A 26,906-nucleotide genomic window follows, 5' to 3' on the forward strand; every position below is an offset into this window, starting at 1 on the left:
ACATGCTCGTGCCAGATGATTTGAAGAACAAGCTGCAAGTTTTGAGATGAGCACTTTTGGAATGCCAAGTAGAAGCAGGCGTGAAAGAGGTTTAGCGTCGCTGTCTTCAAGGCAAAAATCAATGTTCACCGTCCCTTGAAAAATATATATAAATACAAACACGCGCTTTTGCACGTAATATAGGGCCTCAGCCTTTTGATCATGCAATATCTTCCCATGCAGCTATTTTAATATGCCCCAGACGCTATCAAGCAGGTATAAGTAAGCCTACACTGCAACTCTAGATGGCTTGTGTTGAGAATTGCTCAAACCAACTGATTCATCAGCAGGTAAGTGTTTTAATTTACCATTGTGAGATGTCTTTTTTACAAGCAGTCAGCTACTCCCGTCGTAATAAAGTTTAACTAAACCTGTTAGAGAACATGATTCAAGTGATGTGAAGCAGGTGCAAAATCCCTCCATTATTCGGGACGTTTCAGCAGAAGGCTGTCAAGACAACTTGATAGGACAACTTTTTGGCGGCAATTCTATATTAGGTTTAGTGCTGTTTCCCAAAGCAAGGCCAATTTAATTTAATAAAATTTTGGAGAGGCACCCCAAGTTCAAGTTGGAATAGCGTAATAATAATGTGGATCTGAGCGGTCAGCGACACTAAAAAGTTGTCTGTTGCAACCTCGCTGGCGACAACTGACTGACCGTCATGAGAAGTTGGTCCTGAGGTCCCGACCTCGAGTTTAGTGGAATTACTTAAATAGGATTAGTAGGTTACATGGGACTCCACAGTTGTCAAAAAGTTTGTCTTGACAACCTCTGCTGAACGTCCCGATTACGAGTAGTGAGTATCGTCAGGGCCACTGTGACAGGCAGTTCCACAGTTCAAGTCGACACTCCACTCCCGCTCCGCAGGGCTGATCTTCCATTGGAATGAAATCACATGGCAAAGGTATCAAAATGCGAATACCATGGCTTTTTTACCACGGGAGCGCCAAGATAAAGTGCCTCATCAGAGTATATCTACACGCCGCATGAAAGCCACGAGGCGGGGCCTCTCTTGTATTGGGATTGCGACAGAAAAGACCTTGAGGTTGACCAGACCCCAAACCATGGATTTGTCCTGATAAATGAACATATGTTCGAAACAAGAGAAACAAGGGAAACAAGGGAAACGAGAGAAACGCGAGAAACGCGAGAAACCAGAGAAGCAAGTGGAAGAAACAGAACAAGTGGAAAATCAGGGAGTGAGGGCTCCCGCCAAATGGCCAAGCGTCTCTCGCCCCTCGATTCGCCTTCAGCGACCAAAGCCTGTGTGTGCTTTGACACCCAGCCTCTTGCCCAAATGACCTGGATGCTAATCCTTCGCCGACCAGGGCAACAGAAGGGCGACTGGGGTAATATCCAGCGGTGAGCAGTCCCAAATGAAAGGATTGCTAGCCTTGTAGATCCGATGCTGCAGGAATCTCTCATTGGAAAGGGGGTTCAGGGCTGTTTCCTGCAGTTTCGCAGATTGTCGAGAGCCGACTCACAAGATCTGCGGGTCGAGTCTGAGGCGCATTAGTTTCGACGTCAAAACCTCACAGTCTTGATGCTGGCCAATGAAGCCCAGATCTTGAGTTCCATCGTTCGGCACGCTCTGTTTGATGGAGGCTCAACCGCCGCGGTGGGCAGCTTGGGATCCCCAAGCGACTTTCGTTTTCAGACTGCATCATCCCGAATCCATCTGCGCCCGCATTACGCTGTTTGCTTCTGCTTCTGCTTCTTCTTCTTCTTCTTCCTCTCCCTTGGTCCGCGGCTCCTGAGTCAGAAGCCATAATTTCAGTCCCTCCTGGCCCTCTTCTTCATGATCATCGCTGGGGAGCTTCGTCAGCAAGATACCCTGTTTCGCCAGGCGCCTGACGCGCCGGAAGCGGCGCGGAAGGGTCAAGGGTCAAACTGCTTATCCAGGTTGATCGGAGCCAGTCAGCAATGACGAGATGAGCTGCATTGGGTCCGGTCATATGATGAATCTACATTTGGCCACTTGCAGGACTCCCGAGTCATCTCTTCGACCCACAAATACGCCTCATGCTCTCGTTGATATTGGCAAGTTGTTGCGTCGACCTCGGGACACCTCGAACTCATCTCCGGTGCCACGTGGTGGTGGGCCTGCCATCTTCATACAAGCAAATGGCAGGTCGCAGATCGACCGCCATTATTTGGAGCATAATTTCAAAGACCACAGATCGCCTGTCAGCACTGCTCCCCGGAGTCAGTCAGGAACTGACTGATTGGGGGTCAAGCGGATCCTCTTGGTAGTGACTCGTTCTTGGGCCCTGACTGGGATATGAATCCTTTGGTTCGCGAGACCAAACCCAGGGCCAAGGGGATCTCCGTCCCTGAAATTGCGGTGGGCGCTCACAGTCAAGCTGTCAAGGGCTCCGAGTTTCTTCCAGGGACCCGGAATGGGCAATTAGGGCCGAGAGAAAGTTTTTGAATGCGATCACGAGTGTCCTTGCCGCCGCCTTTCCGCCGCCGGCCGGAATTTTTCACATCTTCGGGTCTCAGGCACCCGCAGAGATCTGGCTGCTGGCCGCACGGGGAAACGCCCTTCTGGTTCGAGGCAAAGTTTGCGTGGTGGTCTCGACGTAGAATTCGCGGGGTGGTGCCAGCAAACTTTTCCATTTCTCTTTCTCCCTCTCTCACCGCGCCTCTCTCTCGATTTCAGGATATAAATTCGGTAGCCCTCATGGCCCTCGCTTTTCGTGATGGCCAGCTTCTTCTATCAATTCGTCTCTCTACTCGCAACCTAGCATGTCGTTCCCTTGCGGATGCCCCCAGACCAGCCGGTCTCTCTGTCAGCATGGGTATGCCCTTCTAGCCGCCGATGCATCCCAGCACACTCCACACTCTGAGTACAGGGCACACCACCCCTCCACCCTACCTCTTATCCCGTTCGAGAGCTCGCAACCTTACAACCTTACTGTCGAACATCCAACTCATGCCTACCACGAAGTTCCCATGGCAGCTTACCTCCCACCGTGCCATACCCTTGCGGCACCATGGCATACCAACAACTCCAGCTTCCAGCCAACACACCATGGCTTCCACTCTCAACCAGTTCATCCGACAACGAGCGCTAATGTCTCACCGGATATACCACTACCGGAAACCTCGCGGGCCATTCCCGGTGCAGATGGCCAACCAGAAACGGCTGCCTTGAAGTGTGAATGGAAGGGCTGCACCTACGCAGGCGGCTTCACACGCACCGCAGACCTGAAACGCCACATCGATACGAAGCACCTCGATCCCCAGTTCGAGTGTCCAAAGCCCGGATGCCAAATGAGATATTCGCGCAAGGATAAAGTGGGTGAACATGTACGGCGAGCGCACCCGGAGTACGCCAACGCAATTCCTAGCCCGCGGTCCCCGTCTTAGAGTGTGGAATAGCGGTATTGGTATCGACAATTTCTGGTTCAGCCATCTCGCTACCTTATCTAAACGCATTAAGCATGGTGTTGGGTTTACTATGGGGATGGTTTACTATGGGGATGGTGGAAAATATTAGCAGGCGTGAGATCTAAGCAGCGTACCTAGTCGGGGGTACATAATTGCATCTATCTATTTCATACACAATTCCAAAACTGAGTTATATAAGTGGCAGTTCAAAGTCCGTGTCCGCTTTCTGTTTCCAATGTGCAGTAATGGCAGTCCTCGGCTGGGGTATGAGCATAACTGGTCTAAACTAAGCAAGCATATTATTTGTCCAATTTTCAGTACTGTAACTTAATAAACAAATAAGAAATCCTTTTTTTTTTTTTTTCATCGTCGTACACGTCAAGCAGTCCACCCCCCATCGACGTTATAGATCGAATCCGTCGTAAACTTGCTCTCATCCCCAAGCAGGAACCCAATCAGCGCAGCAACCTCGTCCACATGGCCATACCTCTTGAACAGCTGCGGCGAGACCTTGGGCGCAAAGGCGCCATGCGACTTGCGATTCTCGTCATGGACAAGCGCCGTTTTGATATTCCCGCTGCGCACAGTTAGCATCGCAACACCTGTTGTCGAAGTGATCAGTTTCACAGTTTGCAGGGGGGCTTACGGGCAGATCGTGTTAACCCTAACTCCGCGCTCCGCCACCTCCTTCGCAGCACACTTGGTCAACCCGATGATCCCGTGCTTGGACGCGACGTACGGCGATAGGTCGACGAAGCCGAATTGCCCCGCGATACTGGCGACGTCCACGATGCTGCCGTTGTCCTCGATGACCGGGAGCTGAGCGCGCAGACAGTTGAAGACGCCTTTCAGATTCACATCGAGCACGTAGTTCCAGTCCTCGTCTGAGACTTCGGAGATGGGCTTGTACTCGTTGCCGACAACCCCTAAACCACTTTTGTCAGATGTAGAAATAGAGATACAAGGCAGAGAGACTCCGCGTACCAGCGTTATTAACACACCCGTCCAGCCGCCCAAACGCCTCCTTGCTCGCGTCGATCCAGCTCTGCACGGCCTGTCTGTCCCGCACATCGACGGCGGTGTGCGTGACCTTCGCCTCGGGGTGCTGGTGCAGGATCCTCTCCGCGGCCTTTTCCAGGGCGCTGCGTGCGATGTCGGCCATGCAAACTGTCGCGCCGCGCGAGACGAGATACGACACTGTTGCGAGGCCGATGCCGTGCGCTGCGCCGGTGACGGTGATGACTTTGCCGGTGAATGGTTTGGTGTCCATTATTTCAGGTAATGCAAGCTGTAGATAATTACTTTCGGTACTAAGAGTTATAACTCGAAGGCACTGCGGCCGGGTTACGTCCGATAAATAGGTAATCGTGTTTCGACCGATCATACGATGTCCCTCCGCATGATTTATCTTATGATATGCTCGTTCGTGGGACAGGTACCGATTCGCTCGGGAGTGTGGTTCTCAACGACTGGTTCCGGCCGTAGAATGCCCCGGATTGGCACAACCAGACGTCGAGTGAATGGCTCGGCAGATCAAGAGACACAGTCGACCATGGATAGGAGCGCCCATCGGGGGGAGAATATAACTATCATGTTTGATCATGCGATTTGCACCACCCTCTTACGCCTCACACTGAAATCCTTCCAGCCAACGATGCTATGCCCTTCCTACCATTCTCAAACATTCTCAGCCTGCGCGAGGAACTGGACGGAACAGACGCAGACATCCTAACCTGGGGATGCGACGGCTACGTCGAGAGCATCAAACAATGGAGTGAAACCTGCGACACATACGTTGTAAGCCCCCCACCACCACCACCATGAACCCACGTTTATATCAATGATCCCTCTTCTCAACGTCCTCCCTGACAGGGCGCAATTGTCCGGGTCACATCGACCGACCAGGCCGCGATAGTCGTCCGCTTCGCAACCCACCACGACATCCCCTTCACAGCCCGCGGCGGCGGCCTCTCGACCAGCGGCGCCTCAACCACCCACGGCGGGATCGTCCTGGACCTCTCCTCGCTCCGCGCGGTGCACGTTGACGCGGCCGCGCGCGTCGTCACGGCCCAGGGCGGCGCACTGTGGGCGGACATCGACGTCGCCGCCGCGCAGCACGGACTCGCCGTCGTGGGGAGCACGCTGAGCCATATCGGCGCTGCGGGCGCGACGCTCGGCGGCGGGTACGGATGGTTGACTGGGGAGTATGGGCTGGCGATTGACAACCTGCTCTGGGCGCGGATGGTCCTCGCGGATGGGAGTGTCGTCACTGCATCGGAAAAGGAGCACAGCGACTTATTCTGGGCGATTCGAGGCGCCGGGCAGAGCTTTGGGGTTGCTGTTGAGCTGGGATTCCGGGCGCATCGACAGGACCAGCCTGTCTTCGCGGGGACGCTTGTCTTCTCGCGAGAGAAGCTCCCTGCGATTGTCGAGTTCGCGAACCGCTTCGAGGCCATCACAGACGGGAGGCAGGGGTTCTGGTTTGGATTCACGATGCTGCCGTCCATGGCGCAGTCGCAGTCGCAGTCGAAATTGCAGTCGCAATCGCAATGCTCCATCCTCGCAGTCGTCTTCTACAACGGCCCCCAACCAGCCGCAGAGCGCTTCTTCGCGCCTCTGCTGTCCCTACCCTCCGTGCTGAACAGCACCGGAATGCTCCCCTACGACAGCCTCAACGACATCCTCAGCACAGTCGACACCCTGGGCCCCCGACGGAGCAGCCTCTCCAAGCACACCGCGAACATCCCCTACCCCGTCGATCCACACATCGGCCCGCGCAAGAGCCTGCAGGGCTCAAACATCACCCTCCCTCTTGCCGCGGACTTCGTTGCCTTGATATACGACGACTTCAACAGCATCCTGCGCGCGTACCCACAGACCCAGGAAGAAAGCAGACTCCTCTTCGAGCTCCTCCCCCACGCGCAGGTGAGCGCGGTCTCGAACTCCGCGACTGCGTTTGCGAATCGCGGGCCGCACTACAACGTCAGCGCGCTCTTCGAGTGGGCCGATGCGCGTCTCGACGCCCGCATCCGCGCTCTGCAGTCGGACCTCGTCGCCCGGATTGGGAGCGTCGCGGGTATTGCTGCGAAACCTGGGTATAGCGTCGCCGAGCACGGGACGGGGATCTATGCGAACTACGCTGGTACGTTCGACCGGAAGTTAGAGGGTAAGGGCAGGGACTAACAGTTATTTGTATAGGTCACGGCACTCCCGTCCGGGCTATATTCGGGGAGAACCTCGCTCGACTCCGAGCCCTGAAGGAGAAATACGACCCGCATAACACGTTCCGGAAGTGGCACAATCTCTGTGCGTCGGTCGATGCTCCGGCGTAGTATATTGGATCAGCGTAGCAGTCGTACTATATGTGACACCAAGGGATCATGAAGTTATTCGACGAAAAATTACAATGAATATTCTCCTGTGATACCTGCCTGTTCGTTCTGTTCCTGTTGTGAGCGGTGCCATGGATCTTGACCACCAATTAGCCTCTTCATTTTATACCACATGAGCAAGGACCGTTTCCTTTTAACAGCTTTCATAGCCCCATACTTTTGGTTCATTTAGGTATTCCCCGTACGCCGGGATCTGCCACTGGTACAGGCAGGCGGCGTACGGTCAAAGCCCTAACTCTACCAGTCTACCTTTATTCTACATCAGGCGCACCCTCACAGCGTCAACAAACTGCCTCCTAATAACACTTATAATTTATTCACTGAGCGTCAATAACAAAACAAAACAGTCGGAGTGTTGTAGTATCTATCCTGTCGACGCATCATGGCTCCCAGTAACGTAGCGGGTCTGCCCCAAAGTTGACCCTCAACCTCGTCCCTGGGGTATCCATAGCCACGACCGGAAACAAGCAGCCTTTTACATCGGTGAAGGCAATGCCTATGCCGCAAGTAAGCAAGAGATAAGCATAGAGAACAGCAACCAAGTACACAAATAAAGATCTTACCAAAGCGAGTCGAGCCTCGGTTGAATGACAGTTCGCCAATATCGAGGTCGACCCGACACCCTACCACGTCTCCGGCACGGGCTCGCTCGCCGTAGACTTCGCCCGGGTGGTGGTAGTTGTCGTGGTATTTCCGGCCATCGTCGGTGTGGTAGCCCCAGGAGTTGTCTGACCATCCCGGGAAGAGGTTGAGGGGAGTATCTTGCATGCAGACTCCAACTCCAACTGCACTACAAAAGAGTAAGTGCTCTGGTTAGTTTGCATATCTGATCAATCGGCAAAGTGACTCAACTCACCCTCCCTCCGGGCATTCAAGTATCTCAACCTCGAAATAGAAAGGTCCCAGTTGCGGTGGGATTGGAAAATTCGCCCGAACGCCAGCGCGGCCTAAATAATAAACAAAACGGTGAGCAGCCCCTACATGATAGATTTGCAATTGGCCCCTACGTTTGACTGCACTAGGCATGTGCTGCACGACCAAGTTCCGTTCTGCCAGCTCACAGTTCTCGGTTCTGTTCTTTCCACTGAGCGCCGTCGGGCCGATTGCAGCATGCATGCCCGAGCGTCGCACGCTCGTCAAACTCGTTTCATGGAGGATTTGCAGAATTCCGTCGTGACCAGCAGCTGAAGCGTGCATTTCCGCCGTCCACCCATAGTCGTCGGCATGCAATGGATTTGCTCCCTTCTCTAACAGCGCCTTAAAGAGATCCTGATCCCCCGTCCGCGCGGATAGCCGCAGAAGAGAAGGAGCTAGTGTGCGAATATCGGCATTCGCCTCGACCAGCATCTTGATAATGGTCGTGTTCTTCAGTTCGGCTGCTTGCTCCACAAGCGTTGTGCCATCAACCTGCTGATCGACATCTACTTCGCTCTCCATTAAAAGCAAGCTCACAATTTTTTCGGATTTGTTTGCGACAGCCACCCACAGCGGGGTACAGCCGTCGACATTCTTAATATCCAGGTTTGGTGGGGCACCGTTGAGCATCTTGCGGACGGTGTGCTCGTGCTCGTCAGCCATTAGGAGATGAAACGCCGTATCTCCGCGTTCATTCTGCTTGAGAGGGTCCGCACCGTGCATAAGAAGAACCGAAATGGTGTCGTGACAAGCGCTATAAGCGGCCAGATGTAACGGCGTCCAACCATCCCGGGTCTCTGGATCTCTCTCAGCTTTGTTCTCGAGGAGAATCTGGCTGCATTCAGAACTGTCATACGCTGCGTGAAGGGGAGTCCATCCGTTTGGGCCAGGACGCTCGATATCAAACCCCATCTCTATGAACAGCAGAATCAGGCCCGCTTGCCCAAAGTATGCTGCAGTGTACATTGGAGGCCACACTGACATAGCGTTGATGTCAACGCCCGCTTCTAAAAGTTCTTTGACAATATCCTCGTATCCCTGTTTCACGGCGAAGAAGAACGGCGTTTTGCCGTCCTGGTTTTCGTAGTTCAGCGCCGCGCCGGCTTTTACGAGCAGACGGACGACTTCAAGATGCCCGTATTGCGCAGCATGGATTAACGGTGAGTCCGTAGCCCCGGACTCAGAGGCTTCTTCGACATTCCCATCAGGACGCGCACCGGCTTTCAAAAGTTTTTCGACGATAGCAATATAGCCCTTTTTTGCGGCTAGCGACAGTGGGCTCTGACCATTCTTACCATCCATATCCAGTGCACCCGAGCCAGCGTTAACAAGTGCTTCTACAATCTCAAGGTGGCCATTCGCAGCAGCCAAAGCGAGCGGCGTCTCCGCGTCGCGGTTTGCCTCGTTAATATCGAATCCCGACTCTAAGAGCTGTTGCACCATCTCAAGATTTCCACTTTCGGCCGCAAAGTGCAGCAGCGACTGGCCCTCCTTGGTGACCAGATGCATATTTGCGCCGTGATCAAGTAGCAGACGAGCGACCGCCGTATGCCCAGACTGGGACGCCCAATGTAGAGCGGTCCGAGCGTCCTCGTCTTTGCCATCCGGATCTCTGGTTTCCTCGAGGAGTATAGCCACAGTCTCTAGATGCCCACCACTAGACGCCAGGTGCAACGGAGTGAGGTATTGGGAATCCGTGGCTACAGCGCTTGCACCCTTCGCGAGCAATTGCTTGACTACCTCCGCCTGACCGTGTTTAGCAGCATGATGTAGCGGTGTTCGACCGCGTGAGTCTGCAGACTTTGCCTGGCGATCCCCACTCAAGGACAGGAGCTTCGCGACAACTCCCGTATGTCCGTTCTTAGCAGCCAGATGCAGAGGGATCCGACCCTTGTTATCCTTCGCACGAGTCCCCTGACGCTGGTGTGCCATATGATGCACCAAATGCTCCAGAATCACATCGACGACCTCAGAGTGACCAGAGCGCGCGGCAAAGTGCAAAGGCGTAAGTCCCTCGCTGCTGCCTGCTATAACATCGGCGCCAGCCCCGAGTAGCAATCGTACGGCTTCCACCCTTCCTCTCTCAGCCGCAAGCATCAGAGGAGTGACTTCGGCATAATCTATGCCATCCACCTCAGCGGATTCTACCAGGAGGCCGACTAGGACGCCGTTCCCTACTTCCGCCGCGGCATGCAGCGGCCTCCTTCCACGGCCGTCAGGTATATTGGTACTTGCTCCTTGCTCCAGAAGGTAGCTTGCAACCTGCGGTTGGTTATTTCGGATCGCTACATGCAGAGGGGCGCCTTGCAACCCGCCAGTGTCGATGTTAGCCCCGGCATCCAGCAGTATCCGTACCCCATCTAAAACGCCTCGAAGAGCAGCGTTATGTAATGGGGAAAATTCAAACTCATCTAGAACATCCACCGGAGAGCTGTAACGATTTATAATCCGAACAAGTGATCCACAGTGTCCCTCCCGCGCTGCAAGGTGCAACGGGGTTGCAGAAGTGACATCCACCGCACCAGGGTCGCCACCAGCATCGAGAAGTTGGTCGATAACGCCACCGTGCCCATTCGTTGCTGCTAAGTGCAAGGGCGTTTGCTCTTCATCATTGGTTGCATCAGGATTGCTCTCATATTTCAGGAGAATGCCAGCAATATCAGAGAGACCTTTGCGAGCCGCAAGGTGTAACGGTGTGCCTACATTGCTACCAGTTCCAGCTTCTGGGTCAGCTTCGAGCATTAGTAGCTCCTCCACGGACGCGCGATGGTTGTTTTCAGCCGCTAAATGCAGCGCTGTTTTGCCGTCTTTCGTTTCCTTATTGACCATTTCCCTGAGGAGGCGCAGTGGCTCCACAAGCCCGTGGAGAGCTGCAATGTGCAGTGGCGTGTAAGAATTCATGTCTTCGACTGACGCTTGAGCAGACGCTGAGAGAAGTACATTTATAACCTTCAACTGCCCACTTCTGGTGGCCAGGTGCAGGGGTGTCGACCTCTCGCGGTCAACCACATCAGTATTTGCCTTTCCCGCCAACAACGCATCCACTACGTGCGCATGGCCATATTCAGCGCTCAGATGGAGGGCAGTGCGGTTGTTCATATCGACAGCATTAACGTCAGCACCGACGGCCAACAGCCTCAGAACCACATCCCGATAGCCGCTGCGCGCGGCAAGGTGTAGAGGCGTTGAACTTGTATCGTCACGAAGGTCAGCCGCGACACCAGCATTCAGGAAAAGATTGACAATCCTCGGGTTGCCCCTCTGTGCCGCCAGATGCAGTCCATTTCGTACTTTTTTTGCAGATGCTACCTTCTTAACGAGAACATCGACGATGTGCTCATTGTCCCGCTCAGAGGCGATATCGAGGACAAGGGACTCACGCTCAGGGGCGTTCTGAAGTTTGCCAAGTTCAGTAAGTAAAATATCATCCAGTCCAAGTTTTGCGGCAATCAACAGAGGGTCAGTAAAGGCTGTAGTAGGGGCCAATGGCTGATAGCCCCTCTCCCAATGAACCCAAAAACACATTCTCATGCGCGGAGCATCATCGAGGAGCTGTCGGGCCTTCTTCTGTAAGTTCTGATCTCTTACAGTTGACCTTTCCATGAGGTTGTAATGCTGAGCCCAGTATCGAGCTGCATAAGTCAGGAAGCCAGGCAGTTGCGGAGTGTCATTGATACGGACTCGTAGGTTTGGCACTTGGATATGGAGAAGATACTCAATGCACATGCGTGCGATCTGAGCATGGCCCACAACGCCACTTCCAATGTCCCATTCCGCTCTCGCTTCATATAACAATTGTTGGATCGAGCTGTGTGCAAGGAGAACTTCATCATTTTCGATGATTATGAGATCACCAAAAGCTCGCTCAAGGTCCTTCGCCAGGTTTCTTGGCACATTTTCGCTAGAGAACACTAATCCCTGGTTTTCCCAGGCAATGGCTAGAGAGGTGGACAGCTCTGAGACCTTGAGGGGTCTCAGTGCGAAGACGATAAGCCGGAGCGCATCCCGGAACCATGGCGAATGCGTTTGAGCAAGGACGGGGAGTACGCAGACACGATACACGCAGTCTAGTGAATGGGGTATCAATTTTAGGCCCGCCGCCATGGACGATGGCGTAGACCGCAGGTCCAGATCCCGGAGCCACTTGAAGCACAGTCTTGCAGAGAGGAATGTGCTTTCGGGATGAAGAAGCCTGTCGCGTATAGCTTCCTCGAAATCTGCAAACGACGGATCGTTGTATATCAACTCTTCCAACTCCGTGCGGACAAACTTCTCGAGCTGCTCGCGGGGTTCGTCATGATGTTCCAGCTGTATTAGAGATCCGGAAGTAACACTACCCGAAGGCATATCAGTATCGGCGAGAAGAAGCTTGATTCTACTTCCAGACAGAGAAGCGAGGGACAGAAAGTCGCCCAGCCAGTGGTTCCAGGCAGGATTGCATTTGTTGACACCGTCAATAATACAGAAGATCGGTTCTTGTCGGGGAATCTGAATCAGTGACCGAAAAAAAGCCCAGAAGCCCTCCAGGGACCAGCCCAGACCAGCAGTGATCAGCTTATATAGGTGGCTAACGCGCAAAAAGCAGGATGGGTCGGCTAACAACAACTGTCGTATGAGGGACAGGAACATAGTGTCAGTAGTGCACTGGCTCGGGTTCCGCAAGTCGAAGGAGAAATAAAGTACGATGCGATCTGGCTTGTCATGCCACAGGGTCGTCATCACCGACGCCGCGAGAGCAGCGATCTCCGTTCCAGACTGGCCGGCGACCCTCAGTGTGCCAACTTTTGGATTCGATAGCCACGTCGTATACGAATGATTTGTTCTAATCCAGGCAAAGGCGTCGGAGACCACCAACGGAGGAGAATACCCCAGTATCCGCCATTCTAGGGCAGAGAGTGTCTGCAAGCAATTCAAGTAGAGTGCGTCGGGATCTGCCGAAATCAGAAAGGGTACAGTGTACGGGAATACAGCTATGTCAACCACTTACTGGAGGTACCTCGGATGCTCTCGCATATCCGGGCGAAGGCAGGGTTTGAGGCAGAGGAAATTCGGCATATTTGGCTGTGGGAGGAGTCAAGTCGATGCACTTTCTCGTTGGAGACTCCCAGAGTCGCTGCGGCCCCTCCAAAGACCTAAATCCGACGATGTCAATTCAGCAAGTGGGTTCGTCGAGTGGTACAAAAATTCATAAATAACTCAAGTAGCATGCGAGGGACTTACACTGTGCGCCCCCTCAGTTTCATGGAACGCGCATGTCGTGTATATTGCTGCAATCGAATAGTACTCTCTAGATACCGCGATCAGAGCTCGAGACAGCTTGCTGAGGACAGTAGAGAGATTCGCCCTGCATCTGTAGCGGGTTGCGTGGATGAGATTGCACAGGAAGGACTCGCACGACGCTGAATCGCGGATTCTGCCCGGGACAGAAAAGAATACCTACTCAATCAGCGACAGAAGTACAGCTGTCCTACACTCATGGGCATACCAAAAGCGACGTGATTTCTGCAACGACAGAATAGTCTCTGACGGCGTTGGCGATCAACAGAGCCTGAATTGTCAAATCCCAGTTAGCTCCAGCTCTGAAGGCATCGCGAGAGGACAGGGCCTTTGAACCCAACCTGTTTAATGATGACCCCCCCAATATCATGGCCAACAAAGACCAGAGAGTCCCTACGCTGCGGTCCAAAGCCGAGTCAGAGCCCGCCCAGTATGCAGCACCGTGACATCTTACTCCATTCAGATCCTTTTCCTCGGCCAACGCTTTCAGCAATGAACTCGCCAGACTGTCAATTGAGGCGAGTGAGAGATCCGCTTCTAACTCGTACCCGAAGGTCATGACTCGGGCGTCTGGAATGTAGCTTGGTAGCAGGTCGGTTAGCCACATCACTTCGGATTCTTCGTCCGTCCATGAGGCCACGCGATGGCCATTCAGGCCATGGACTGCGACGATTGTCGTTCTAGCTTCTGTTAATGTGTCTCTCTCGTGCTGCTATGCCTGGTCACGCCTACCGCCTATGAGTCGCGTTCGGGGGTTCTTCGAGTGGCCTGGTTCCTTCCCTCAGGAGAAGCAGGCCTGCGGACTTGACGCTTTGCATTGTCGTCGACAAACATAATACAGGAAAAGGAAACTCTTCGCCGTCAGAAGGCACCTGGTGAAGTTGAAGAAAGGCCACTACTAGGACTCGGGGGAACGCGTCTCTGGCCACTTGGGCAGGGGAAAACCCTTGCAAACTTGGCGGCTGAGCTGGCTGGGGACGAGAGGGGCCATGAATGCCTCGAACTGTCCAGCCTGTCGTCAGCTGAGGGCTCGATGCGCCGGTCATTTCAGGCGCTATGCAGTGACAGGCAGCCACAGCACGTCGATGCAGCCAATAATATAGAGATGAACTCTTTCTCGAACAATCCCCCTGTCTGGCTGTTAATTCCACAGACAGAAACATAGGTGGACGGCCGAGGACTTAACGTCCACGTTTTCCTGTTTCCCAGCCCTGTTCTTCGTTGCAGTTTTCACCAAGATAGGGGATAGGCCTAGATTTCAGTATAGTCAGCCCAGTTCCCACGAACAAGATGAGCGACACCGAGGATGAATGGGACGATGAAACTACACTCCTGTTCAGGACCATCATGCAACAGGCTGATGAACATAACCTCGACATCGAAGCCCAAAGTGCCGCATTCGTCAAAAATTACGGCTCGGACTTCACCAAGCGCAATGGCCGCGAGGACAGCATCCTCCACTATATGGCAAAGAGACCGATGCAAGAAAATAGCGGCCAGCATCGACTCCTGAAGTTCCTGCTGGAGAAGCACAACGGATCTGACCTGCTAAAGCCGAACGACGACAACCAGACGCCTCTGCATCTGGGCCTGAAAAGGGGGATCAGCAACAGGACAAACCCGGTTTTTGTGGACACAGTGCTCGCCCTCGTCCCGTCGCGCACCTTGCAGAATGTATTGCAAGAGTGCGATTCGAGTATGCGAAGCAACTGTCTTCACTACGCGATTAAGAACCAGTCGCCGTCGGCAATGTCGCTCATCCCAAGATGCCCTGCATCTCTCTTCACCCAGCAGAACGTGAAGGGCGAGACCCCTCTCCACTTAGCCATGGAGCTTACCATCAGGCAGAATAGAGTCCCACAGAGAGTTCCAGACTCGAACCCCATCCCGCGCATGGAACAGGACGCGGGGAAATGGAGGGTTGAGGGCGACGATAGCATTCTACCCGCAAAGGACGGTCTTACAACGAAATTCAGCGAAGTTCAACGTCAAGGGGGCATGCGACCCCCTTCGCCTCATGGCAAGAATCTTCAAAATCATAAAAACGGCGCGCAGTTCATCGCCAACAGCGCGAGGAACATGCATCTGTCCAAAAATACGGCCGTTGGCCCCGGTAGCGTTGCCTCGGTGGCCACGCCGAAACCAACCCCGAGCCAGACACATCCAAATTCTTTCTACCTCCCAGACGTCGTAGAGAGCCTTTTGCGGGATCCGCTAGTTGCTCGAGACACGTTGATCCTCAAGACCTATGCACACCCAAATCAGCAGGGGGGCACGGTCGGTCCATATCAGAGCCGAATCAACCATGTCACCAAGCAGGCATTAAAATCGCAACAGTCGAAGCAGCAGTCTGGTGACAGTCAGTCAGTAAGAAAGGCCGTCGAGCAAGATCCGATAGTTAGGTTTATCAAGGACTACTGTCTCAGGAATCTGGAGCGTGAAGATGTGATTCGGATTCTTTACGAAAAAGACGAAGGTACCACCTCACTCCACTTGTGCAGGCATCTCTCACGAACCATTTGCTAAGGCTCTAGGAAGCAGGTCGTCATATCGAATTCGACCTTTCAGGCTTGCCAGACCCAGCCATGCCCGCTTCGTATCTCGAGCAGCTCTCCAAGCACCTTCGCTTCGAAGATTGTCTGCAGTACGTCGCACTTCCCGAGCTTCGAATGCAGCAGCGCGACGTGTACATCAATACGCTTTCCCCAGAGAAGGACCAATCGACATTGGCGGTGCTGCAGTCTCAGTGCACAGGCCTGACCGACGCGGTGGTGATATTCGACTGGCTACGGAAGAGGGACGTCAAGAAGATCATTCGCGTCATTGTGATGGACAGCGGGGAGGTCCCTCATACCGACGAAGCAATTGTCGAATCACTCAAGGACTTCGAAGTCGAGGTATGGGACTGGAGGAAATTTGATATTTGTAGCGAAACCATCCAACTCGCAGCAAAGGATGTTCGCGTCCTGCACCTCTACTCGAGTGGAATCAACGCAGTCCTCCGCGGCTGGTCTTCTGAAGTGGGACTGGTCCTGTTGGGAAAGGTACGCCCGTTCTTCCCACGCTAGGATAGCAGCTAATCTACGCCACTACCAGCTGGAAAGAGTTAAACTCGTCAGCCGACAGGTCAGTTCGGTTAATAGTTAACCCTGTCCAAATCCTGTAACGGCAAATGAGCTGAGCTAAGAGTTTCTCGCAGGGCTTCGAATCCGCTCAGAAGAGAGACCTCGATATCGAACAATTCAAGAAAGCCTTGCGCAGGAATTGGGTCAAGCTCTATGGAATCGACCGCAAGGCGCCGGTCATTGAGGTGGAGAAAGACGATAGCCCGAAGAGTATTGCAAGGGTGCTGCGCAACACAGCCGTGGGGGGACAAAAGTACGACTCGCTAACCTGTACAATGCTAGGAGATCAGGCTAATGTAAACCGTACACGCGCAGACCCGGATGGTTCCAGTACATGGACTCCTTTGCCGACTACCTGGTATGTATCAATGAGCGCGTCAAGGACGAGATTAAGGTAGCTGTGATTGACGACGGGATCAACGGGTTCGACAAAAGAATCGCCGACAGGATCGACCCTGGTGTGTCTTTCTGTCGCTACTCAGATGCAAACCTGATGAATGCCTATTTCGTCCCCTCAGGGGGCCACGGAACGACAATGTCTAGCCTCATCTGCCGCGTCTTCCCGAAGGCAAAGTTGTTAATTGCCCGGCTCGACGAATACAGACAGCCAGAGACAGGGAAACGAGTCATCACTGCGAGATCTGCAACTGAGGTAAGTCCTCGACCGTTTGGTTTCCTATGTCTTCGCTGACAGGAATCGCAACGAAGGCTATCCGGTGGGCAATTAGCAAAGGCGCGCATGTCATATCGATGAGCTGGACCATCGACTCCCGCGGAAACGATCACGATATACAAGAGCTCAGGAAGATCATCAAAGAGGCCCAGACCGACCACGGTACTATTATGTTCTGCGCGTTTTCGGACCAGGGGAATGTCCATGCTGAGAATTGCGTCCCTGCATCGTGCCCCGAAACTATCACCATCGGCGCTGCCACGTCCTGGGCTTCCCCCTGCACGTGGGTGGACAGCGACAGTGTTGACTACTTGTTTCCGGGAGAACACGTCCTGATCGATCGCCATGCAAAGCCTGGAACGCAGTCAAAGTCAGGAAGCTCCATTGCCACGGCCCTCGCAGCGGGCCTCGCCGCATTGCTTCTCCATATCACGCAGCTCGCAAAACCAGCTTATTATCCTGCAATTCGGAGCAAGGAGGGCATCAAAGCAGCGTTTGAAAAGATGGCGGCGAAAAATAAGTATGTTCATGTGCGCAGCCACTTCCACCTGGACTTCCAGGAGAATGCGTTCTGGCAGTGGGAAGCTCAGGGAAGGGAGAAACTGGCAACCCTTGTGTCAAATCTTGTGGTCAGTGGTTTCACTCTTGTCATCAGTCTAATGACTTCAAACTAATACGTAATTTCTGCAGGTGGATCCGGAGGTTGGACTTTTTGCTTAGGTTCTCGCGCAGATTAATTCGTCGACTCTCTGAAGCGCGAGACGACCCGTAGCTCGTCAGTAGACAGAAATATCATAATGGCGTGGACCGTCCCAGGTCGACTCAGGGAGATTGCTGCCCGAACGCTAAAGCCCGTGCCCGTAAGCCATGGACTAGACAGCCGGAAATTTCGGACGAGGCTTTCCTGTACTGAGGGAGCACTGCATGTGGCTGACATGGGTGCGCGAGGTTAGGGTATCTGATAGGCGCCAGCACGCAAGTCACACTATAAGACAAGGCATTATACGACATTAAAAGGCCGTTTCCTCCGGTGTCAGCAATTCCAATGCCAGCAAATTCCTCCCACCCACCCACCTAAGCAGATAGTCGTCTTCGCCATGGAGTTCACAATCCCTCTCATCCCGGAAGGCAACGAGGGCGAGTTCCGCCTCCAAAACGCCCACGACGGTCAGGTCGAACGCGCCAATCTCGTCGACTACGGCACCAGCCTAAATGTTCAGGGGAACCTCGTCGAAGTCGTCCACGGCACCCTCACACCAGGCGGCGCCCCGGCATCCCTCATCCTCACTGAGTTCCGCTTCACAACCCTCGACCCACCGCGCCGCTTCCGCCAGGCAACCATTACCTTCCGGTTCGAAGACGCCGATACCCCCGTTGCTAGCCCGCCTGCTGTCGTAAAGATCGCACCGGAGGGGTTCTTCGCCGTCAGCCGGCATGAACGCACGCACGAAGTGACCCGCGGTGTGAACCTTACGGTCGGTGCGGGCGGCAGCGTCGGCGCTAACGCAGCGCTGCAGTTCGAGTGGAGTCTCAGCGAGATAAAGAGCTACGTGGACGAGGCGACACTCAGTGGGATCAAGACGGTCCTGGACAGGGGCGTGCCGCCGCCCAACGCGGCACGCTGGGCCATGAGCGAGGCGAAGAACGCCAGTAGCAATGGGGACCACGGCGTGCCGAGTTATCTGCGGCTTGGGATTCTTGTGCAGCGGGCCTCGGCGTCGGGTAAATTTTTGGGGTTGGTGGATGTCTCTGCGAAGGTTGATTATAAGTATCAGATGGAGCGACGGCGCGGGCAGAGAGTAGATCCTGTTCTTTTTGATCCTGGGCGGGAGCAGGGGGTGAGTGGCTTTGGGGTCGATCCGGAGAATTTGGGCCAGTTCGATATGGATGGATACGTCCTGGTTCAGTCGGGGGCTCGAGCTCTTTGATCTTGCAAGGAGTAGGAGACGTCAATCGAGAATACTCTTTTCCGTATGTGAAGCGCAGACTGTGAACGTAGCGATGGCAGATATGAATAATCCTAACAGTTCTTCCCCAGTTGACACAGCTCGTCGTAACATACTTACTCTTTATTACTCACACTTTCCACCTGGGATGCCCCCATACCTGCACAAAAGACGACGATCAAACGGCCTGCCCAAGGCCATCCATTTCGACATGATTCGATCGATAAGATCACTCACAGTCAAGGCTATGTGGGTCATTGGCACGAGCCAGTTCGGGTATTTCCATCTGACGGTCCTTCAGATCCCCCGGGCAACAATTCCGCCGAGACTCGAAGCCGCTGTCCTGAGAGGATGTGAAGTCCACAGCAGAAAACTCACTGCAAAGCTCAGGGTTCATTTGACTTGAGTACCCCGATCTTGGCTGCAGGAAGGAAGCGAGCGTGGTGGTGGCTTCCTCGCCTGCACAGCAGCCTCAAAAGCAAACAGAAAGGAAACGGCACGGCTGGTCCTCTGCGAGAAAAGAGCTCCGAGCAGAGAATTGTTCAAACTGATGAATCCCCAAGCCGCGCCCCAACCGTCTATCGCCTTTGGACTCATCCCACAACCATTCCCCAGGGCAAGGTTCGCGTCGGGCGCCGACGACTCCGACGACTGCAATATCGATTTGAATGGCCCGAATGACCTTCTCGAGGACCAGGGTCAGAGTGGTGGTGGGGACGAGGAAGGAGTTGGCGTTGTCACAGCGAAGGGCACAAGAGCCGCTTGGGTGCTTGGCATGGTCGGCAGTGCGATGCTCTTGCTTCGTTAGGAATAGTTGGTCTGGATGATGATGGGATTCCTGCGCGAGAGGATGATTTGGAATTAATGAAATTGCACTTGGCTCTCCAGGAAGAATCCAAAGCAGCTTCGGAGAGAACCGTTGAGAGACACTGACCTCGCATTGCCGTAGCCCAAGAAACCAGATGATGCTGAGACCCCAGAATAAGAGGATGAGAGAAGAAATAATGTGAAGCATCCGAAGAAGTCGACTTCCGACAAACAGGAGGCGAATGTGATTCGCGCCGTCGCGTCGCCCAACAGCAGGCTAACAGAGCGACTGGATCTCGGAAGCCTCGACGATCTCCGCCTGCACCACCAAAAATCCTGCACGACGCGTCCCCAGGCGACCGACCAGAAAAATGGTCTCGCTCAACGCTGTCGTACAAAGTAACTCCGATTTGAAGGACTATGGGCCGGGGTTAGTCGGTGTCTTTGGTACTTTCTCCTCCCCGCCCCCGCACCCCCTATCCCATCCAGATCTCTGGGTCGTAAACCCTTCCGGAACGAAAAAAAAAAAGAACTAACGAGAGCGCAACCCTGCAGTCGGGGGAACCAGCGGGATTGGAGAAGCAACCGCGCGGTCCTTTGTGAAATATGCGACTTCCCCGCGCGTTTATCTCGTGGGACGGAACGATGCGCAGGCAACGAGGATAACCGACGAGCTCGAGCAGTTGAATCCGGGGAGTCGCGTGGTTTTCGTGAGATGCGACGTGTCGCTGCTGCGGCTGGTCGATGAGGCCTGTAAGCGCATCCAGGAGCGCGAGGAGAAGGTCAACTTGCTGGTTTTGAGTTCGGGGATTTTCACGACCAAGGCGCGGACGGGTGAGTGATGTCTTCTCCGCGAAGGTTTCCGCTGTTTCCACTGTTTGAACTCGTTGCTAAGCCCGTCAACCCAGAAACCACGGAGGGGCTTGATAAGAAGCTGTGCCTGGATTACTATTCGAGGATGCGGTTTATTTCCAATCTGCTGCCCCAGCTTCATGCCGCTGCATCTCGGCCCAATGCGATCTCCGAGAAGAAGAGCAAGGGACTGGCATCTGTGGTCTCCGTCCTCGAAGCCGGCGGCGAAGGCCCTCTGATCCTCGAGGATCTCCCGCTGAAAGACAACTATTCGCCGAAGAACTGCGCCAAACACGCAATCACCATGACCTCGCTGTCGCTGGGGGAGCTAGCTAAGGCCAATCCCTCCGTCTCGTTCGTCCATACTTACCCTGGGATCGTGAAGACAGGTGCTTTCCGTGATTTTGGAGCGGTGACGCAGGCGCTGATTCGCGTGCTGTTCGTCGTTGCAAAGCCGTGGACGGTCCCTGTTGAGGAGTGTGGCGAGAGACACCTCTACGCCGCCGTGGGACTCCCGAAGATACGTACAGTCGACGAGGGGGCGGGCAGACCGTACCTCGTGAACTGGGATGGAGAGCCGCGCGGGAACCAGAATGTTCTGGGTCTATATCGGGAGAAGAAGATTGGTAAGGTCGTTTGGAAGCATACCGTCGACGTTTTCAGGAGGACTTGCAGTTGACTTTGAAGTTACTATTGTTTAGCCTGCCTCACTCTTTACTTTATTTCCTTCTTGCTTGTCTGCTACTACTACTACTACTACTTTTACTACTACTACTATATGCCCTCATTTCTTATAGGATAGACTTTCTCTCATTAGCTAGATTTCTTTCCCAATATCATGCAATATATACCCCGGTCAATGGCACATGAGCACGAAGCAGTATTCGACCCAGGTCTCTAGTTGAGGTGCCACATCAGAACGTGGTAAAAGGGCCCCAAGGATTCCCAGTTGCGAAATATATTAGTCCCTCCAGCTGGGACTGCCCCAGACTGTTATACAGATGCCTACTTTGTCCGTCAGTGAATCAAGGCTTGCGTCCTTCAGGAACTAATTCACGGATATGTCCTCCCCTCCTCACACATAGTCCGAAACACCTCTTCCGTATGCTGCGCAACCTTGTCAACCGCGCCCTCCGCCCTGACTCTCTCCAACTTCCTGTTCGGCGAAAACACCTCCCCATCCCAGCTAACCCAGTACGAACCATTGCCTTTCGTCCCATCACTGCCAATCGCCACATCAACATTTTTTTGGATCCCCTCTCCCTCGGCCTTTGAAGGAAACCTGCCACTTGTCGCCGCAAATAAATGTCTCTCGCCGCTCTCCTCAATCGGAACCATGAAGGGCTTTAATAAGACGGAGAACACCGCAGAAGTTACCGGGGAATCACGCAGTAATCCCGTATTGACGCCAGAGGGGTACGCGTGAAGAAACGAAGTTAGCGGGTGTTTTTGCGCCATGCCCTCTAGAAAGAAATTCCCCATTATACTCGCGTGCGCGCCGCATTTGCCCAATGTGAAAGTATGCTTGAGACTCAGGTCTGAGTAGTCGAGTTTCCCAGTGCCTCCAATGCGCACGCCCGCACGCGGGTCAAAGACGGAGACAACGCGCGATAATCTCGATGATCCTAGGGTGGTATCCTGCGCAGCCGCAGTCAAGAGGGGCAGCAGGTTTGCAACGAACCGCATCCGTGCGTAATAATGCAGGACAAACTTCCGATCCAGACCTTCCGCCGTCTCGTCACGACCTCTCGTAGTCAGATATCCCGGCGTCATAAACAGGAGGTTAAGAGTTTTCTCTTTTGCCAAGATTTCGGCGCATACGCTGTCCACGTTTTTGAGACGGGATATATCGGCCTTCAAGAACGTGAGGGTGGCAGACGGGTTTATGGATTTCATAGTACTTATGGCGGAGTTTGCAGCGGATTGGTTGCGCCCTATAAGATAGATTTTTGGAGAGAGCGTGTATCGAGCAAGAGCGAGAGCTGTAGAAAGGGCGATACCAGAGGTGCCACCAACTGGAGAAATGTTAGTTCCCGAAGGTTTAAGAGTAGGAAAGGGGTTAACTCACCGAATACCGCGACAATACCTGGACGTAGGGCGGATTTGAGGGTAGCATTATGGGCTTTGACTGTCGGTAGATTGACCATGTTGGGTTGTTGGCGAATTGAGATGGAGTCGCGACGAGGTAGGTAGAGTCAATTATGCCGGATAGAAGAGAGTTTAGTGAAGTAGTGAATGGAATCCGAGTCAGGGTCCTGAGAAGCTAGAATTCGAGAATTTCAATGCATGTAGCAGTCTAAGAAACCATGAACATAAAATGCAAGCCGACGGCTCGGACGATGAGCTTTTAAATCAATGCAGAGATCTGGGGTGCCGCAACGGGGCCAATAACGCTCTCGGGATCCATGGCTGACGCGACCCACCGGTTTGGCTGACGTGAATCATTCCAAGGTTCTGTCGTTACATTGCACAGACCATGTCAGCCATGAAGAGAATGTCAATGGAAGGGCCTTCGGGCGCACGGCCTGAGTCCCATCGGGTCCCACAGTCAATCTTTCCCATTCCCGGTACTCGGGACCCAAGGACGCTACTCCGAAGACAACACCGGTGGGAGAAGTGCACGCTCCGTTGTCTTGATTTCCCTCAGAGTATTGCCCGACACCGCAGTTTGTAGAAGCAGCAAAGACTGGATGTACCGTGAGAACCTTGACCCAATGCTTCGAATCTCCTTGTCGTACTTCAGCCCTGAGATCGCTCGTCGCATCCGCTTCCATTTTGTGTCTGCGTGGGGTGTTACTTGGGCAAGAAGATCTTCGACCCTACTGACATCGGCCATGCATGCGTCGAATAGTTTTTGCAGAGCGGAAGACGTAGAGTCAGTATACACGCCTTGTTCGATATCAACTCTAATTTGCTGTAAGGTCGATATGAGCAACGGGAGTTGGAATTTGGTCTCGCGGAGGTTCTCTGGCGCTTCGCCAGTGTTGTTCAAGAAATTCCCCAAGCGATCGACGAGTCTAGTGGCAGAGTCAACGAGCTGGAGAACCGACGTGGCGGTTTCCGCCATTGATATTCGATCAGAACGTGAGATGTAAGAAGATAGTTGTGAGGAGATGGCTGTTGAAGGCAGATGAGGCTGGGGCGGAAGGCTGAGGAGTCCGCTAACAGCCTTGCCCCGCGCTGTGTGACAAACAAGCAATCTCGTCCTTGAGTCTTGGAGGGGGTTTTCACAGCCTCTGCGCTCCATATCTCTGAAGGTCTTCTATATACACGCCCTTGTTCACGAGTTAACCCCTGGCCCCTTCGTGACAGAAATACCCGTTGGCTTGCATTTATCATTACAAGCATCGGGGATGATTACATCGACACTCGAGAATTATAATCCCTCTACTCTCCTTTTCTTCGTGCGTAATTCTCGTCTTAAAAGAGAATTGAATAGAAATCTCAGTGTCAGACCTGGTGATCGGGCAGTAAACCCCTGCGAAAGTGTATCAAGAAAACGAAATGAGTCGGTTCCCCTGAAGCACGCTGCCCACATGCTGTTGCACCCGGTCGAATCTCATGAAAGAGCATGACTCGCTTTCAAGGTGGTTAAACAATCCGGCTAAGGCAGTAAAGGGCTTCGCACATCCTCTGTTGGGACAGTGATAGACTCGCTGTTTATGCACGGGCGAGTTGAGGTGGTGGCTAAGACCGCTGGCGGCGGTGTATCCGACTTTGCAGAAAGGGCAGTATATGTTTCGTCCACGATGGATCTTCGAGTTGAGATGCTGAGGACGAGGGCTGGCAGTGAGATATTATCGCAAATTCTGTCGAGAACGAGATTGGAGTATCACACGTACCATTTGTAGGTTGTTCGCATTCTGGAAACGACGGTCGCAGCTCTTACAATAATTCCTGTAGTGAGCTTTCGCCTTCATGTGCTGATCGGCCGCAGACTGCGTGTGGAACTTGGAATTACAGGTTTCACAGGGAATCTTCGGGGCCCAATGCCCTACGGAATTCATGTGCTGGTTTGCTGCATTTGAGGAGCAAAAAGTCTTGGTGCACGTCTCGCATTCGTACCGAGGAGCCCAGTGTCCAACAGCGTCCATATGCTGGTTGCAAGCATTCTGCGTGCGAAAAGTGCGGGTGCAGACTTCACATTCATACCAGGGCTGATGAACGTCAGATTCGTCATCGTCGGAGCTGTATCCGGTATATCCCCACATTGTCAATGGTACAAGATGATGATCTTGAAGAGGAGGAATGGTCCGAGGGATGAGCAGTTCACAAGCTTGAAATGGTGGATGAGAAGGGAGAAGGTGGAAGGTGGAAGGTGGAAAAGCGTGGAGGAGATCCGGGGTCTGAGGCATCAGGGGCGCAGGACGGCGAAGATATGGTCCAGGAGGATTGGATTCAATCGATCATCTGTTTGCACAGCGCGATCTGTCAAACGAAAGACACTCATTCTTATTAAAAATGGCCCAAAATGAGACTGATCGCTTGCGATCGTTGCGTTTGTTCACCAATCACCCATCGAGAGGTGCCTGACAAGCGCCCAAAAGCCCACCACTCCATTCACTGCTCCATCCATCAACACAACCCTTTCCACCTCCCCAAGAATCCCCACCGTCCTTTCATTCCAGCCCATTTTCATTGAAATCCAACACCTTCCGTCCCTTCTTTTATCTGTTCATCCTTCCACTGCTCCCACCAGCCTCTGCCCTCTGATACTTCAGCACACCTGGTGTATCCAATCGTCAGTGCCAACACATTGACTGGTTGAATTCATTGTCTTTCTACCTCCTTCTTTGCCCTAGAGGCTTTGAACCTCGATTCCGTCAATCTGGAGGTCTTTCTGCACAATCTCCCCTTTGACCTTACCGAAGATGGTTTGACGGCCCAGCTCGCACCCTCCATGAGGGCTCTCGGTATCGTCGACTACTCCTGTGACAAACCGAGGAAGAAGCGCTTTGGCAACATCACTTTTCTCAACGCCGCCGACGGTCGGAAGTTTCTCGTCTCCCATGGCGAGACAGCTATCAAAGGAAGCACACGCTCGAAGTCAAACCTGAAGCTCTTGGGAACTCATGTTTATTGCAAGCCCAGCAACCGGGATCCGCATGAGTACGCTCTCAAAGCCCTCGCTCATGCCGCTAACGAGCGGCATAATCCTTCACATGTTGTGGAAGCGGAGGGCAACTCGGTGTCTTTCACTATGTTGAGGTCAAGTTGCGGGTATACGACATTCAGGAACAACGAGTTCGTCTACGTGCCAGAAATTCAGTGGGAGAAACCAGGAAGTGTTACTTTCAAAAAGCGCCACATCGCCGTAAGTATGGATGATACGCACCTCATCAAGATCCCCTTCGGCACAATTATCGAGATAGTGTGGACGGGCTCCGGATCGCTACTTACCACTTTGAGTACCGTTCCATCTTTCTTTCATTACAACCGGGGCGACACCTCTCTCGCACTAGATGTTAACTCACCCAAGTTTGTATCTCAGTCGAGAGCCACTCGGTCTCGTCTCTGCTCCCTAGGGCCTTCCCATGAGGCGCTTGTTGGCCAATGTCTAGTCTACCATTTCTATGTTGCGCCGGTCAGTATGGACACGAAGATGGCGCAGCTCAAGGAGTGCGGTTTGACCCTCACACGTTACCAGATAAGTACCGTGTATCTTGGTGACTTCTGGTCTGAACTCGATGCTCTCAAGAGGGAACTCGGGCAGCATACCAGAGACGGCTCTCTTCCTTTCGGGATCTTATTTCAGCTACAGGGACTTGTTTACAACGCATACCTTCCTCCTTCCACAGTCCGCGGCCTTACCAAAAGGTTGGCAGCTACGTTTAAGGTCCGGAAATTAGCTGGAAAGAAGCCTATCTCCTTAAATGCTGTGAGGAAACTATTCACTCTGATTGACTGGCCGTCTCCATTTGGTGACGCGGAGGAATTTAGTGTTGATGGCTTGCTAGCGGCTATTATGGAAAGTGAGCAAGACCTCCACGATGGCATTATTCAAGCAGATGGGTACCACCGCCCTAGCCAAAATCTCGCCCAGATCTTCCGAATCATGGTTACTCCTTCACGGATATCCTTACACGGTCCAGAGCTGGAGCCGATGAACCGGATCCTGCGAAGGTTTCCAAATCATCACGAGTATTTTGTCCGTGTGCAATTCTGCGACGAGAATGGAGAAGATATCCACTTTAGCCCTCAAGTCAATAACGATGAGGTGTTTACGCGATTCAAGAATGTCCTCAAGAACGGGTTCCAGATTGCTGGTAGAACTTACACGTTCCTCGGGTTCTCGCACTCGTCATTAAGGTCTCATTCCGCCTGGGTAGGCATTCACCTCGATATTCTCTCGCGATAGTTATGTTGAGGGTTTTGGCTGACAATGCTCCGCCCCGTTCGTTGACGATAACGAGAACCTTCAGACTTATTTCTCCATAATAAAAGCCATCGGAACCTTTCCAATATAACCAGTCCCGCAAAGTGTGCA

General features: G+C 53.2%; 12 protein-coding genes across 12 annotated transcripts; 7 read left to right on the forward strand and 5 right to left on the reverse strand.

Moving 5' to 3' along the window:
• Nucleotides 1–2,787: 2,787 nt before the first annotated feature.
• Nucleotides 2,788–3,411, forward strand: BJX67DRAFT_385857 (uncharacterized protein; the record flags this gene model as incomplete). The annotated part of the gene is made up of 1 exon (XM_071033955.1): nt 2,788–3,411. One exon carries the CDS (start codon nt 2,788–2,790, stop codon nt 3,409–3,411), a length of 624 nt encoding a protein of 207 aa, XP_070881212.1.
• A 219-nt stretch (nt 3,412–3,630) lies between these two features.
• On the reverse strand, nt 3,631–4,798 carry BJX67DRAFT_366852 (SDR family NAD(P)-dependent oxidoreductase). Its single transcript, XM_071030453.1, has 3 exons — nt 4,417–4,798; nt 4,079–4,358; nt 3,631–4,009 (listed from the first exon to the last, which is right to left on the reverse strand). The coding sequence occupies exons 1-3, from the start codon at nt 4,700–4,702 to the stop codon at nt 3,811–3,813; spliced, it is 765 nt and encodes a 254-aa protein (XP_070881213.1). The 5' UTR covers nt 4,703–4,798; the 3' UTR covers nt 3,631–3,810.
• A 179-nt stretch (nt 4,799–4,977) lies between these two features.
• BJX67DRAFT_310743 (FAD-binding oxidoreductase) lies at nt 4,978–6,799 on the forward strand. Its single transcript, XM_071027150.1, has 3 exons — nt 4,978–5,229; nt 5,305–6,574; nt 6,631–6,799. Exons 1-3 carry the CDS (start codon nt 5,092–5,094, stop codon nt 6,762–6,764), a joined length of 1,542 nt encoding a protein of 513 aa, XP_070881214.1. The 5' UTR covers nt 4,978–5,091; the 3' UTR covers nt 6,765–6,799.
• Nucleotides 6,800–14,079: 7,280 nt separating this feature from the next.
• Nucleotides 14,080–16,280, forward strand: BJX67DRAFT_310853 (uncharacterized protein). Its single transcript, XM_071027156.1, has 2 exons — nt 14,080–15,492; nt 15,558–16,280. Exons 1-2 carry the CDS (start codon nt 14,307–14,309, stop codon nt 16,082–16,084), a joined length of 1,713 nt encoding a protein of 570 aa, XP_070881215.1. The 5' UTR covers nt 14,080–14,306; the 3' UTR covers nt 16,085–16,280.
• Nucleotides 16,281–16,288: 8 nt separating this feature from the next.
• On the forward strand, nt 16,289–17,723 carry BJX67DRAFT_310835 (peptidase S8/S53 domain-containing protein). The gene is made up of 4 exons (XM_071027155.1): nt 16,289–16,394; nt 16,457–16,793; nt 16,850–17,443; nt 17,505–17,723. The coding sequence occupies exons 2-4, from the start codon at nt 16,476–16,478 to the stop codon at nt 17,532–17,534; spliced, it is 942 nt and encodes a 313-aa protein (XP_070881216.1). The 5' UTR covers nt 16,289–16,394; nt 16,457–16,475; the 3' UTR covers nt 17,535–17,723.
• Nucleotides 17,701–19,026, forward strand: BJX67DRAFT_310810 (uncharacterized protein). The gene has a single exon (XM_071027153.1). It carries the CDS (start codon nt 17,912–17,914, stop codon nt 18,740–18,742), a length of 831 nt encoding a protein of 276 aa, XP_070881217.1. The 5' UTR covers nt 17,701–17,911; the 3' UTR covers nt 18,743–19,026.
• BJX67DRAFT_310825 (uncharacterized protein) lies at nt 18,988–19,861 on the reverse strand. Its single transcript, XM_071027154.1, has 2 exons — nt 19,695–19,861; nt 18,988–19,598 (listed from the first exon to the last, which is right to left on the reverse strand). Exons 1-2 carry the CDS (start codon nt 19,773–19,775, stop codon nt 19,233–19,235), a joined length of 447 nt encoding a protein of 148 aa, XP_070881218.1. The 5' UTR covers nt 19,776–19,861; the 3' UTR covers nt 18,988–19,232.
• Nucleotides 19,862–19,938: 77 nt separating this feature from the next.
• On the forward strand, nt 19,939–21,098 carry BJX67DRAFT_375455 (uncharacterized protein; the record flags this gene model as incomplete). The annotated part of the gene is made up of 3 exons (XM_071031694.1): nt 19,939–20,014; nt 20,123–20,401; nt 20,476–21,098. The coding sequence occupies 3 exons, from the start codon at nt 19,939–19,941 to the stop codon at nt 21,096–21,098; spliced, it is 978 nt and encodes a 325-aa protein (XP_070881219.1).
• Nucleotides 21,099–21,285: 187 nt separating this feature from the next.
• BJX67DRAFT_310802 (uncharacterized protein) lies at nt 21,286–22,786 on the reverse strand. Its single transcript, XM_071027152.1, has 2 exons — nt 22,488–22,786; nt 21,286–22,434 (listed from the first exon to the last, which is right to left on the reverse strand). Exons 1-2 carry the CDS (start codon nt 22,564–22,566, stop codon nt 21,473–21,475), a joined length of 1,041 nt encoding a protein of 346 aa, XP_070881220.1. The 5' UTR covers nt 22,567–22,786; the 3' UTR covers nt 21,286–21,472.
• On the reverse strand, nt 22,787–23,650 carry BJX67DRAFT_310801 (uncharacterized protein). Its single transcript, XM_071027151.1, has one exon. The coding sequence runs from the start codon at nt 23,484–23,486 to the stop codon at nt 23,007–23,009; it is 480 nt and encodes a 159-aa protein (XP_070881221.1). The 5' UTR covers nt 23,487–23,650; the 3' UTR covers nt 22,787–23,006.
• Nucleotides 23,651–23,657: 7 nt separating this feature from the next.
• Nucleotides 23,658–24,875, reverse strand: BJX67DRAFT_366873 (C2H2-type zinc finger protein). The gene is made up of 2 exons (XM_071030454.1): nt 24,262–24,875; nt 23,658–24,189 (listed from the first exon to the last, which is right to left on the reverse strand). The coding sequence occupies exons 1-2, from the start codon at nt 24,772–24,774 to the stop codon at nt 23,911–23,913; spliced, it is 792 nt and encodes a 263-aa protein (XP_070881222.1). The 5' UTR covers nt 24,775–24,875; the 3' UTR covers nt 23,658–23,910.
• A 444-nt stretch (nt 24,876–25,319) lies between these two features.
• BJX67DRAFT_385866 (RNA dependent RNA polymerase-domain-containing protein) lies at nt 25,320–26,777 on the forward strand (the record flags this gene model as incomplete). The annotated part of the gene is made up of 1 exon (XM_071033956.1): nt 25,320–26,777. One exon carries the CDS (start codon nt 25,320–25,322, stop codon nt 26,775–26,777), a length of 1,458 nt encoding a protein of 485 aa, XP_070881223.1.
• Nucleotides 26,778–26,906: the final 129 nt, after the last annotated feature.

This window comes from Aspergillus lucknowensis, assembly GCF_044049455.1.
Source record: "Aspergillus lucknowensis strain CBS 449.75 chromosome Unknown BJX67scaffold_71, whole genome shotgun sequence".
Taxonomy (NCBI): domain Eukaryota; kingdom Fungi; phylum Ascomycota; class Eurotiomycetes; order Eurotiales; family Aspergillaceae; genus Aspergillus; species Aspergillus lucknowensis.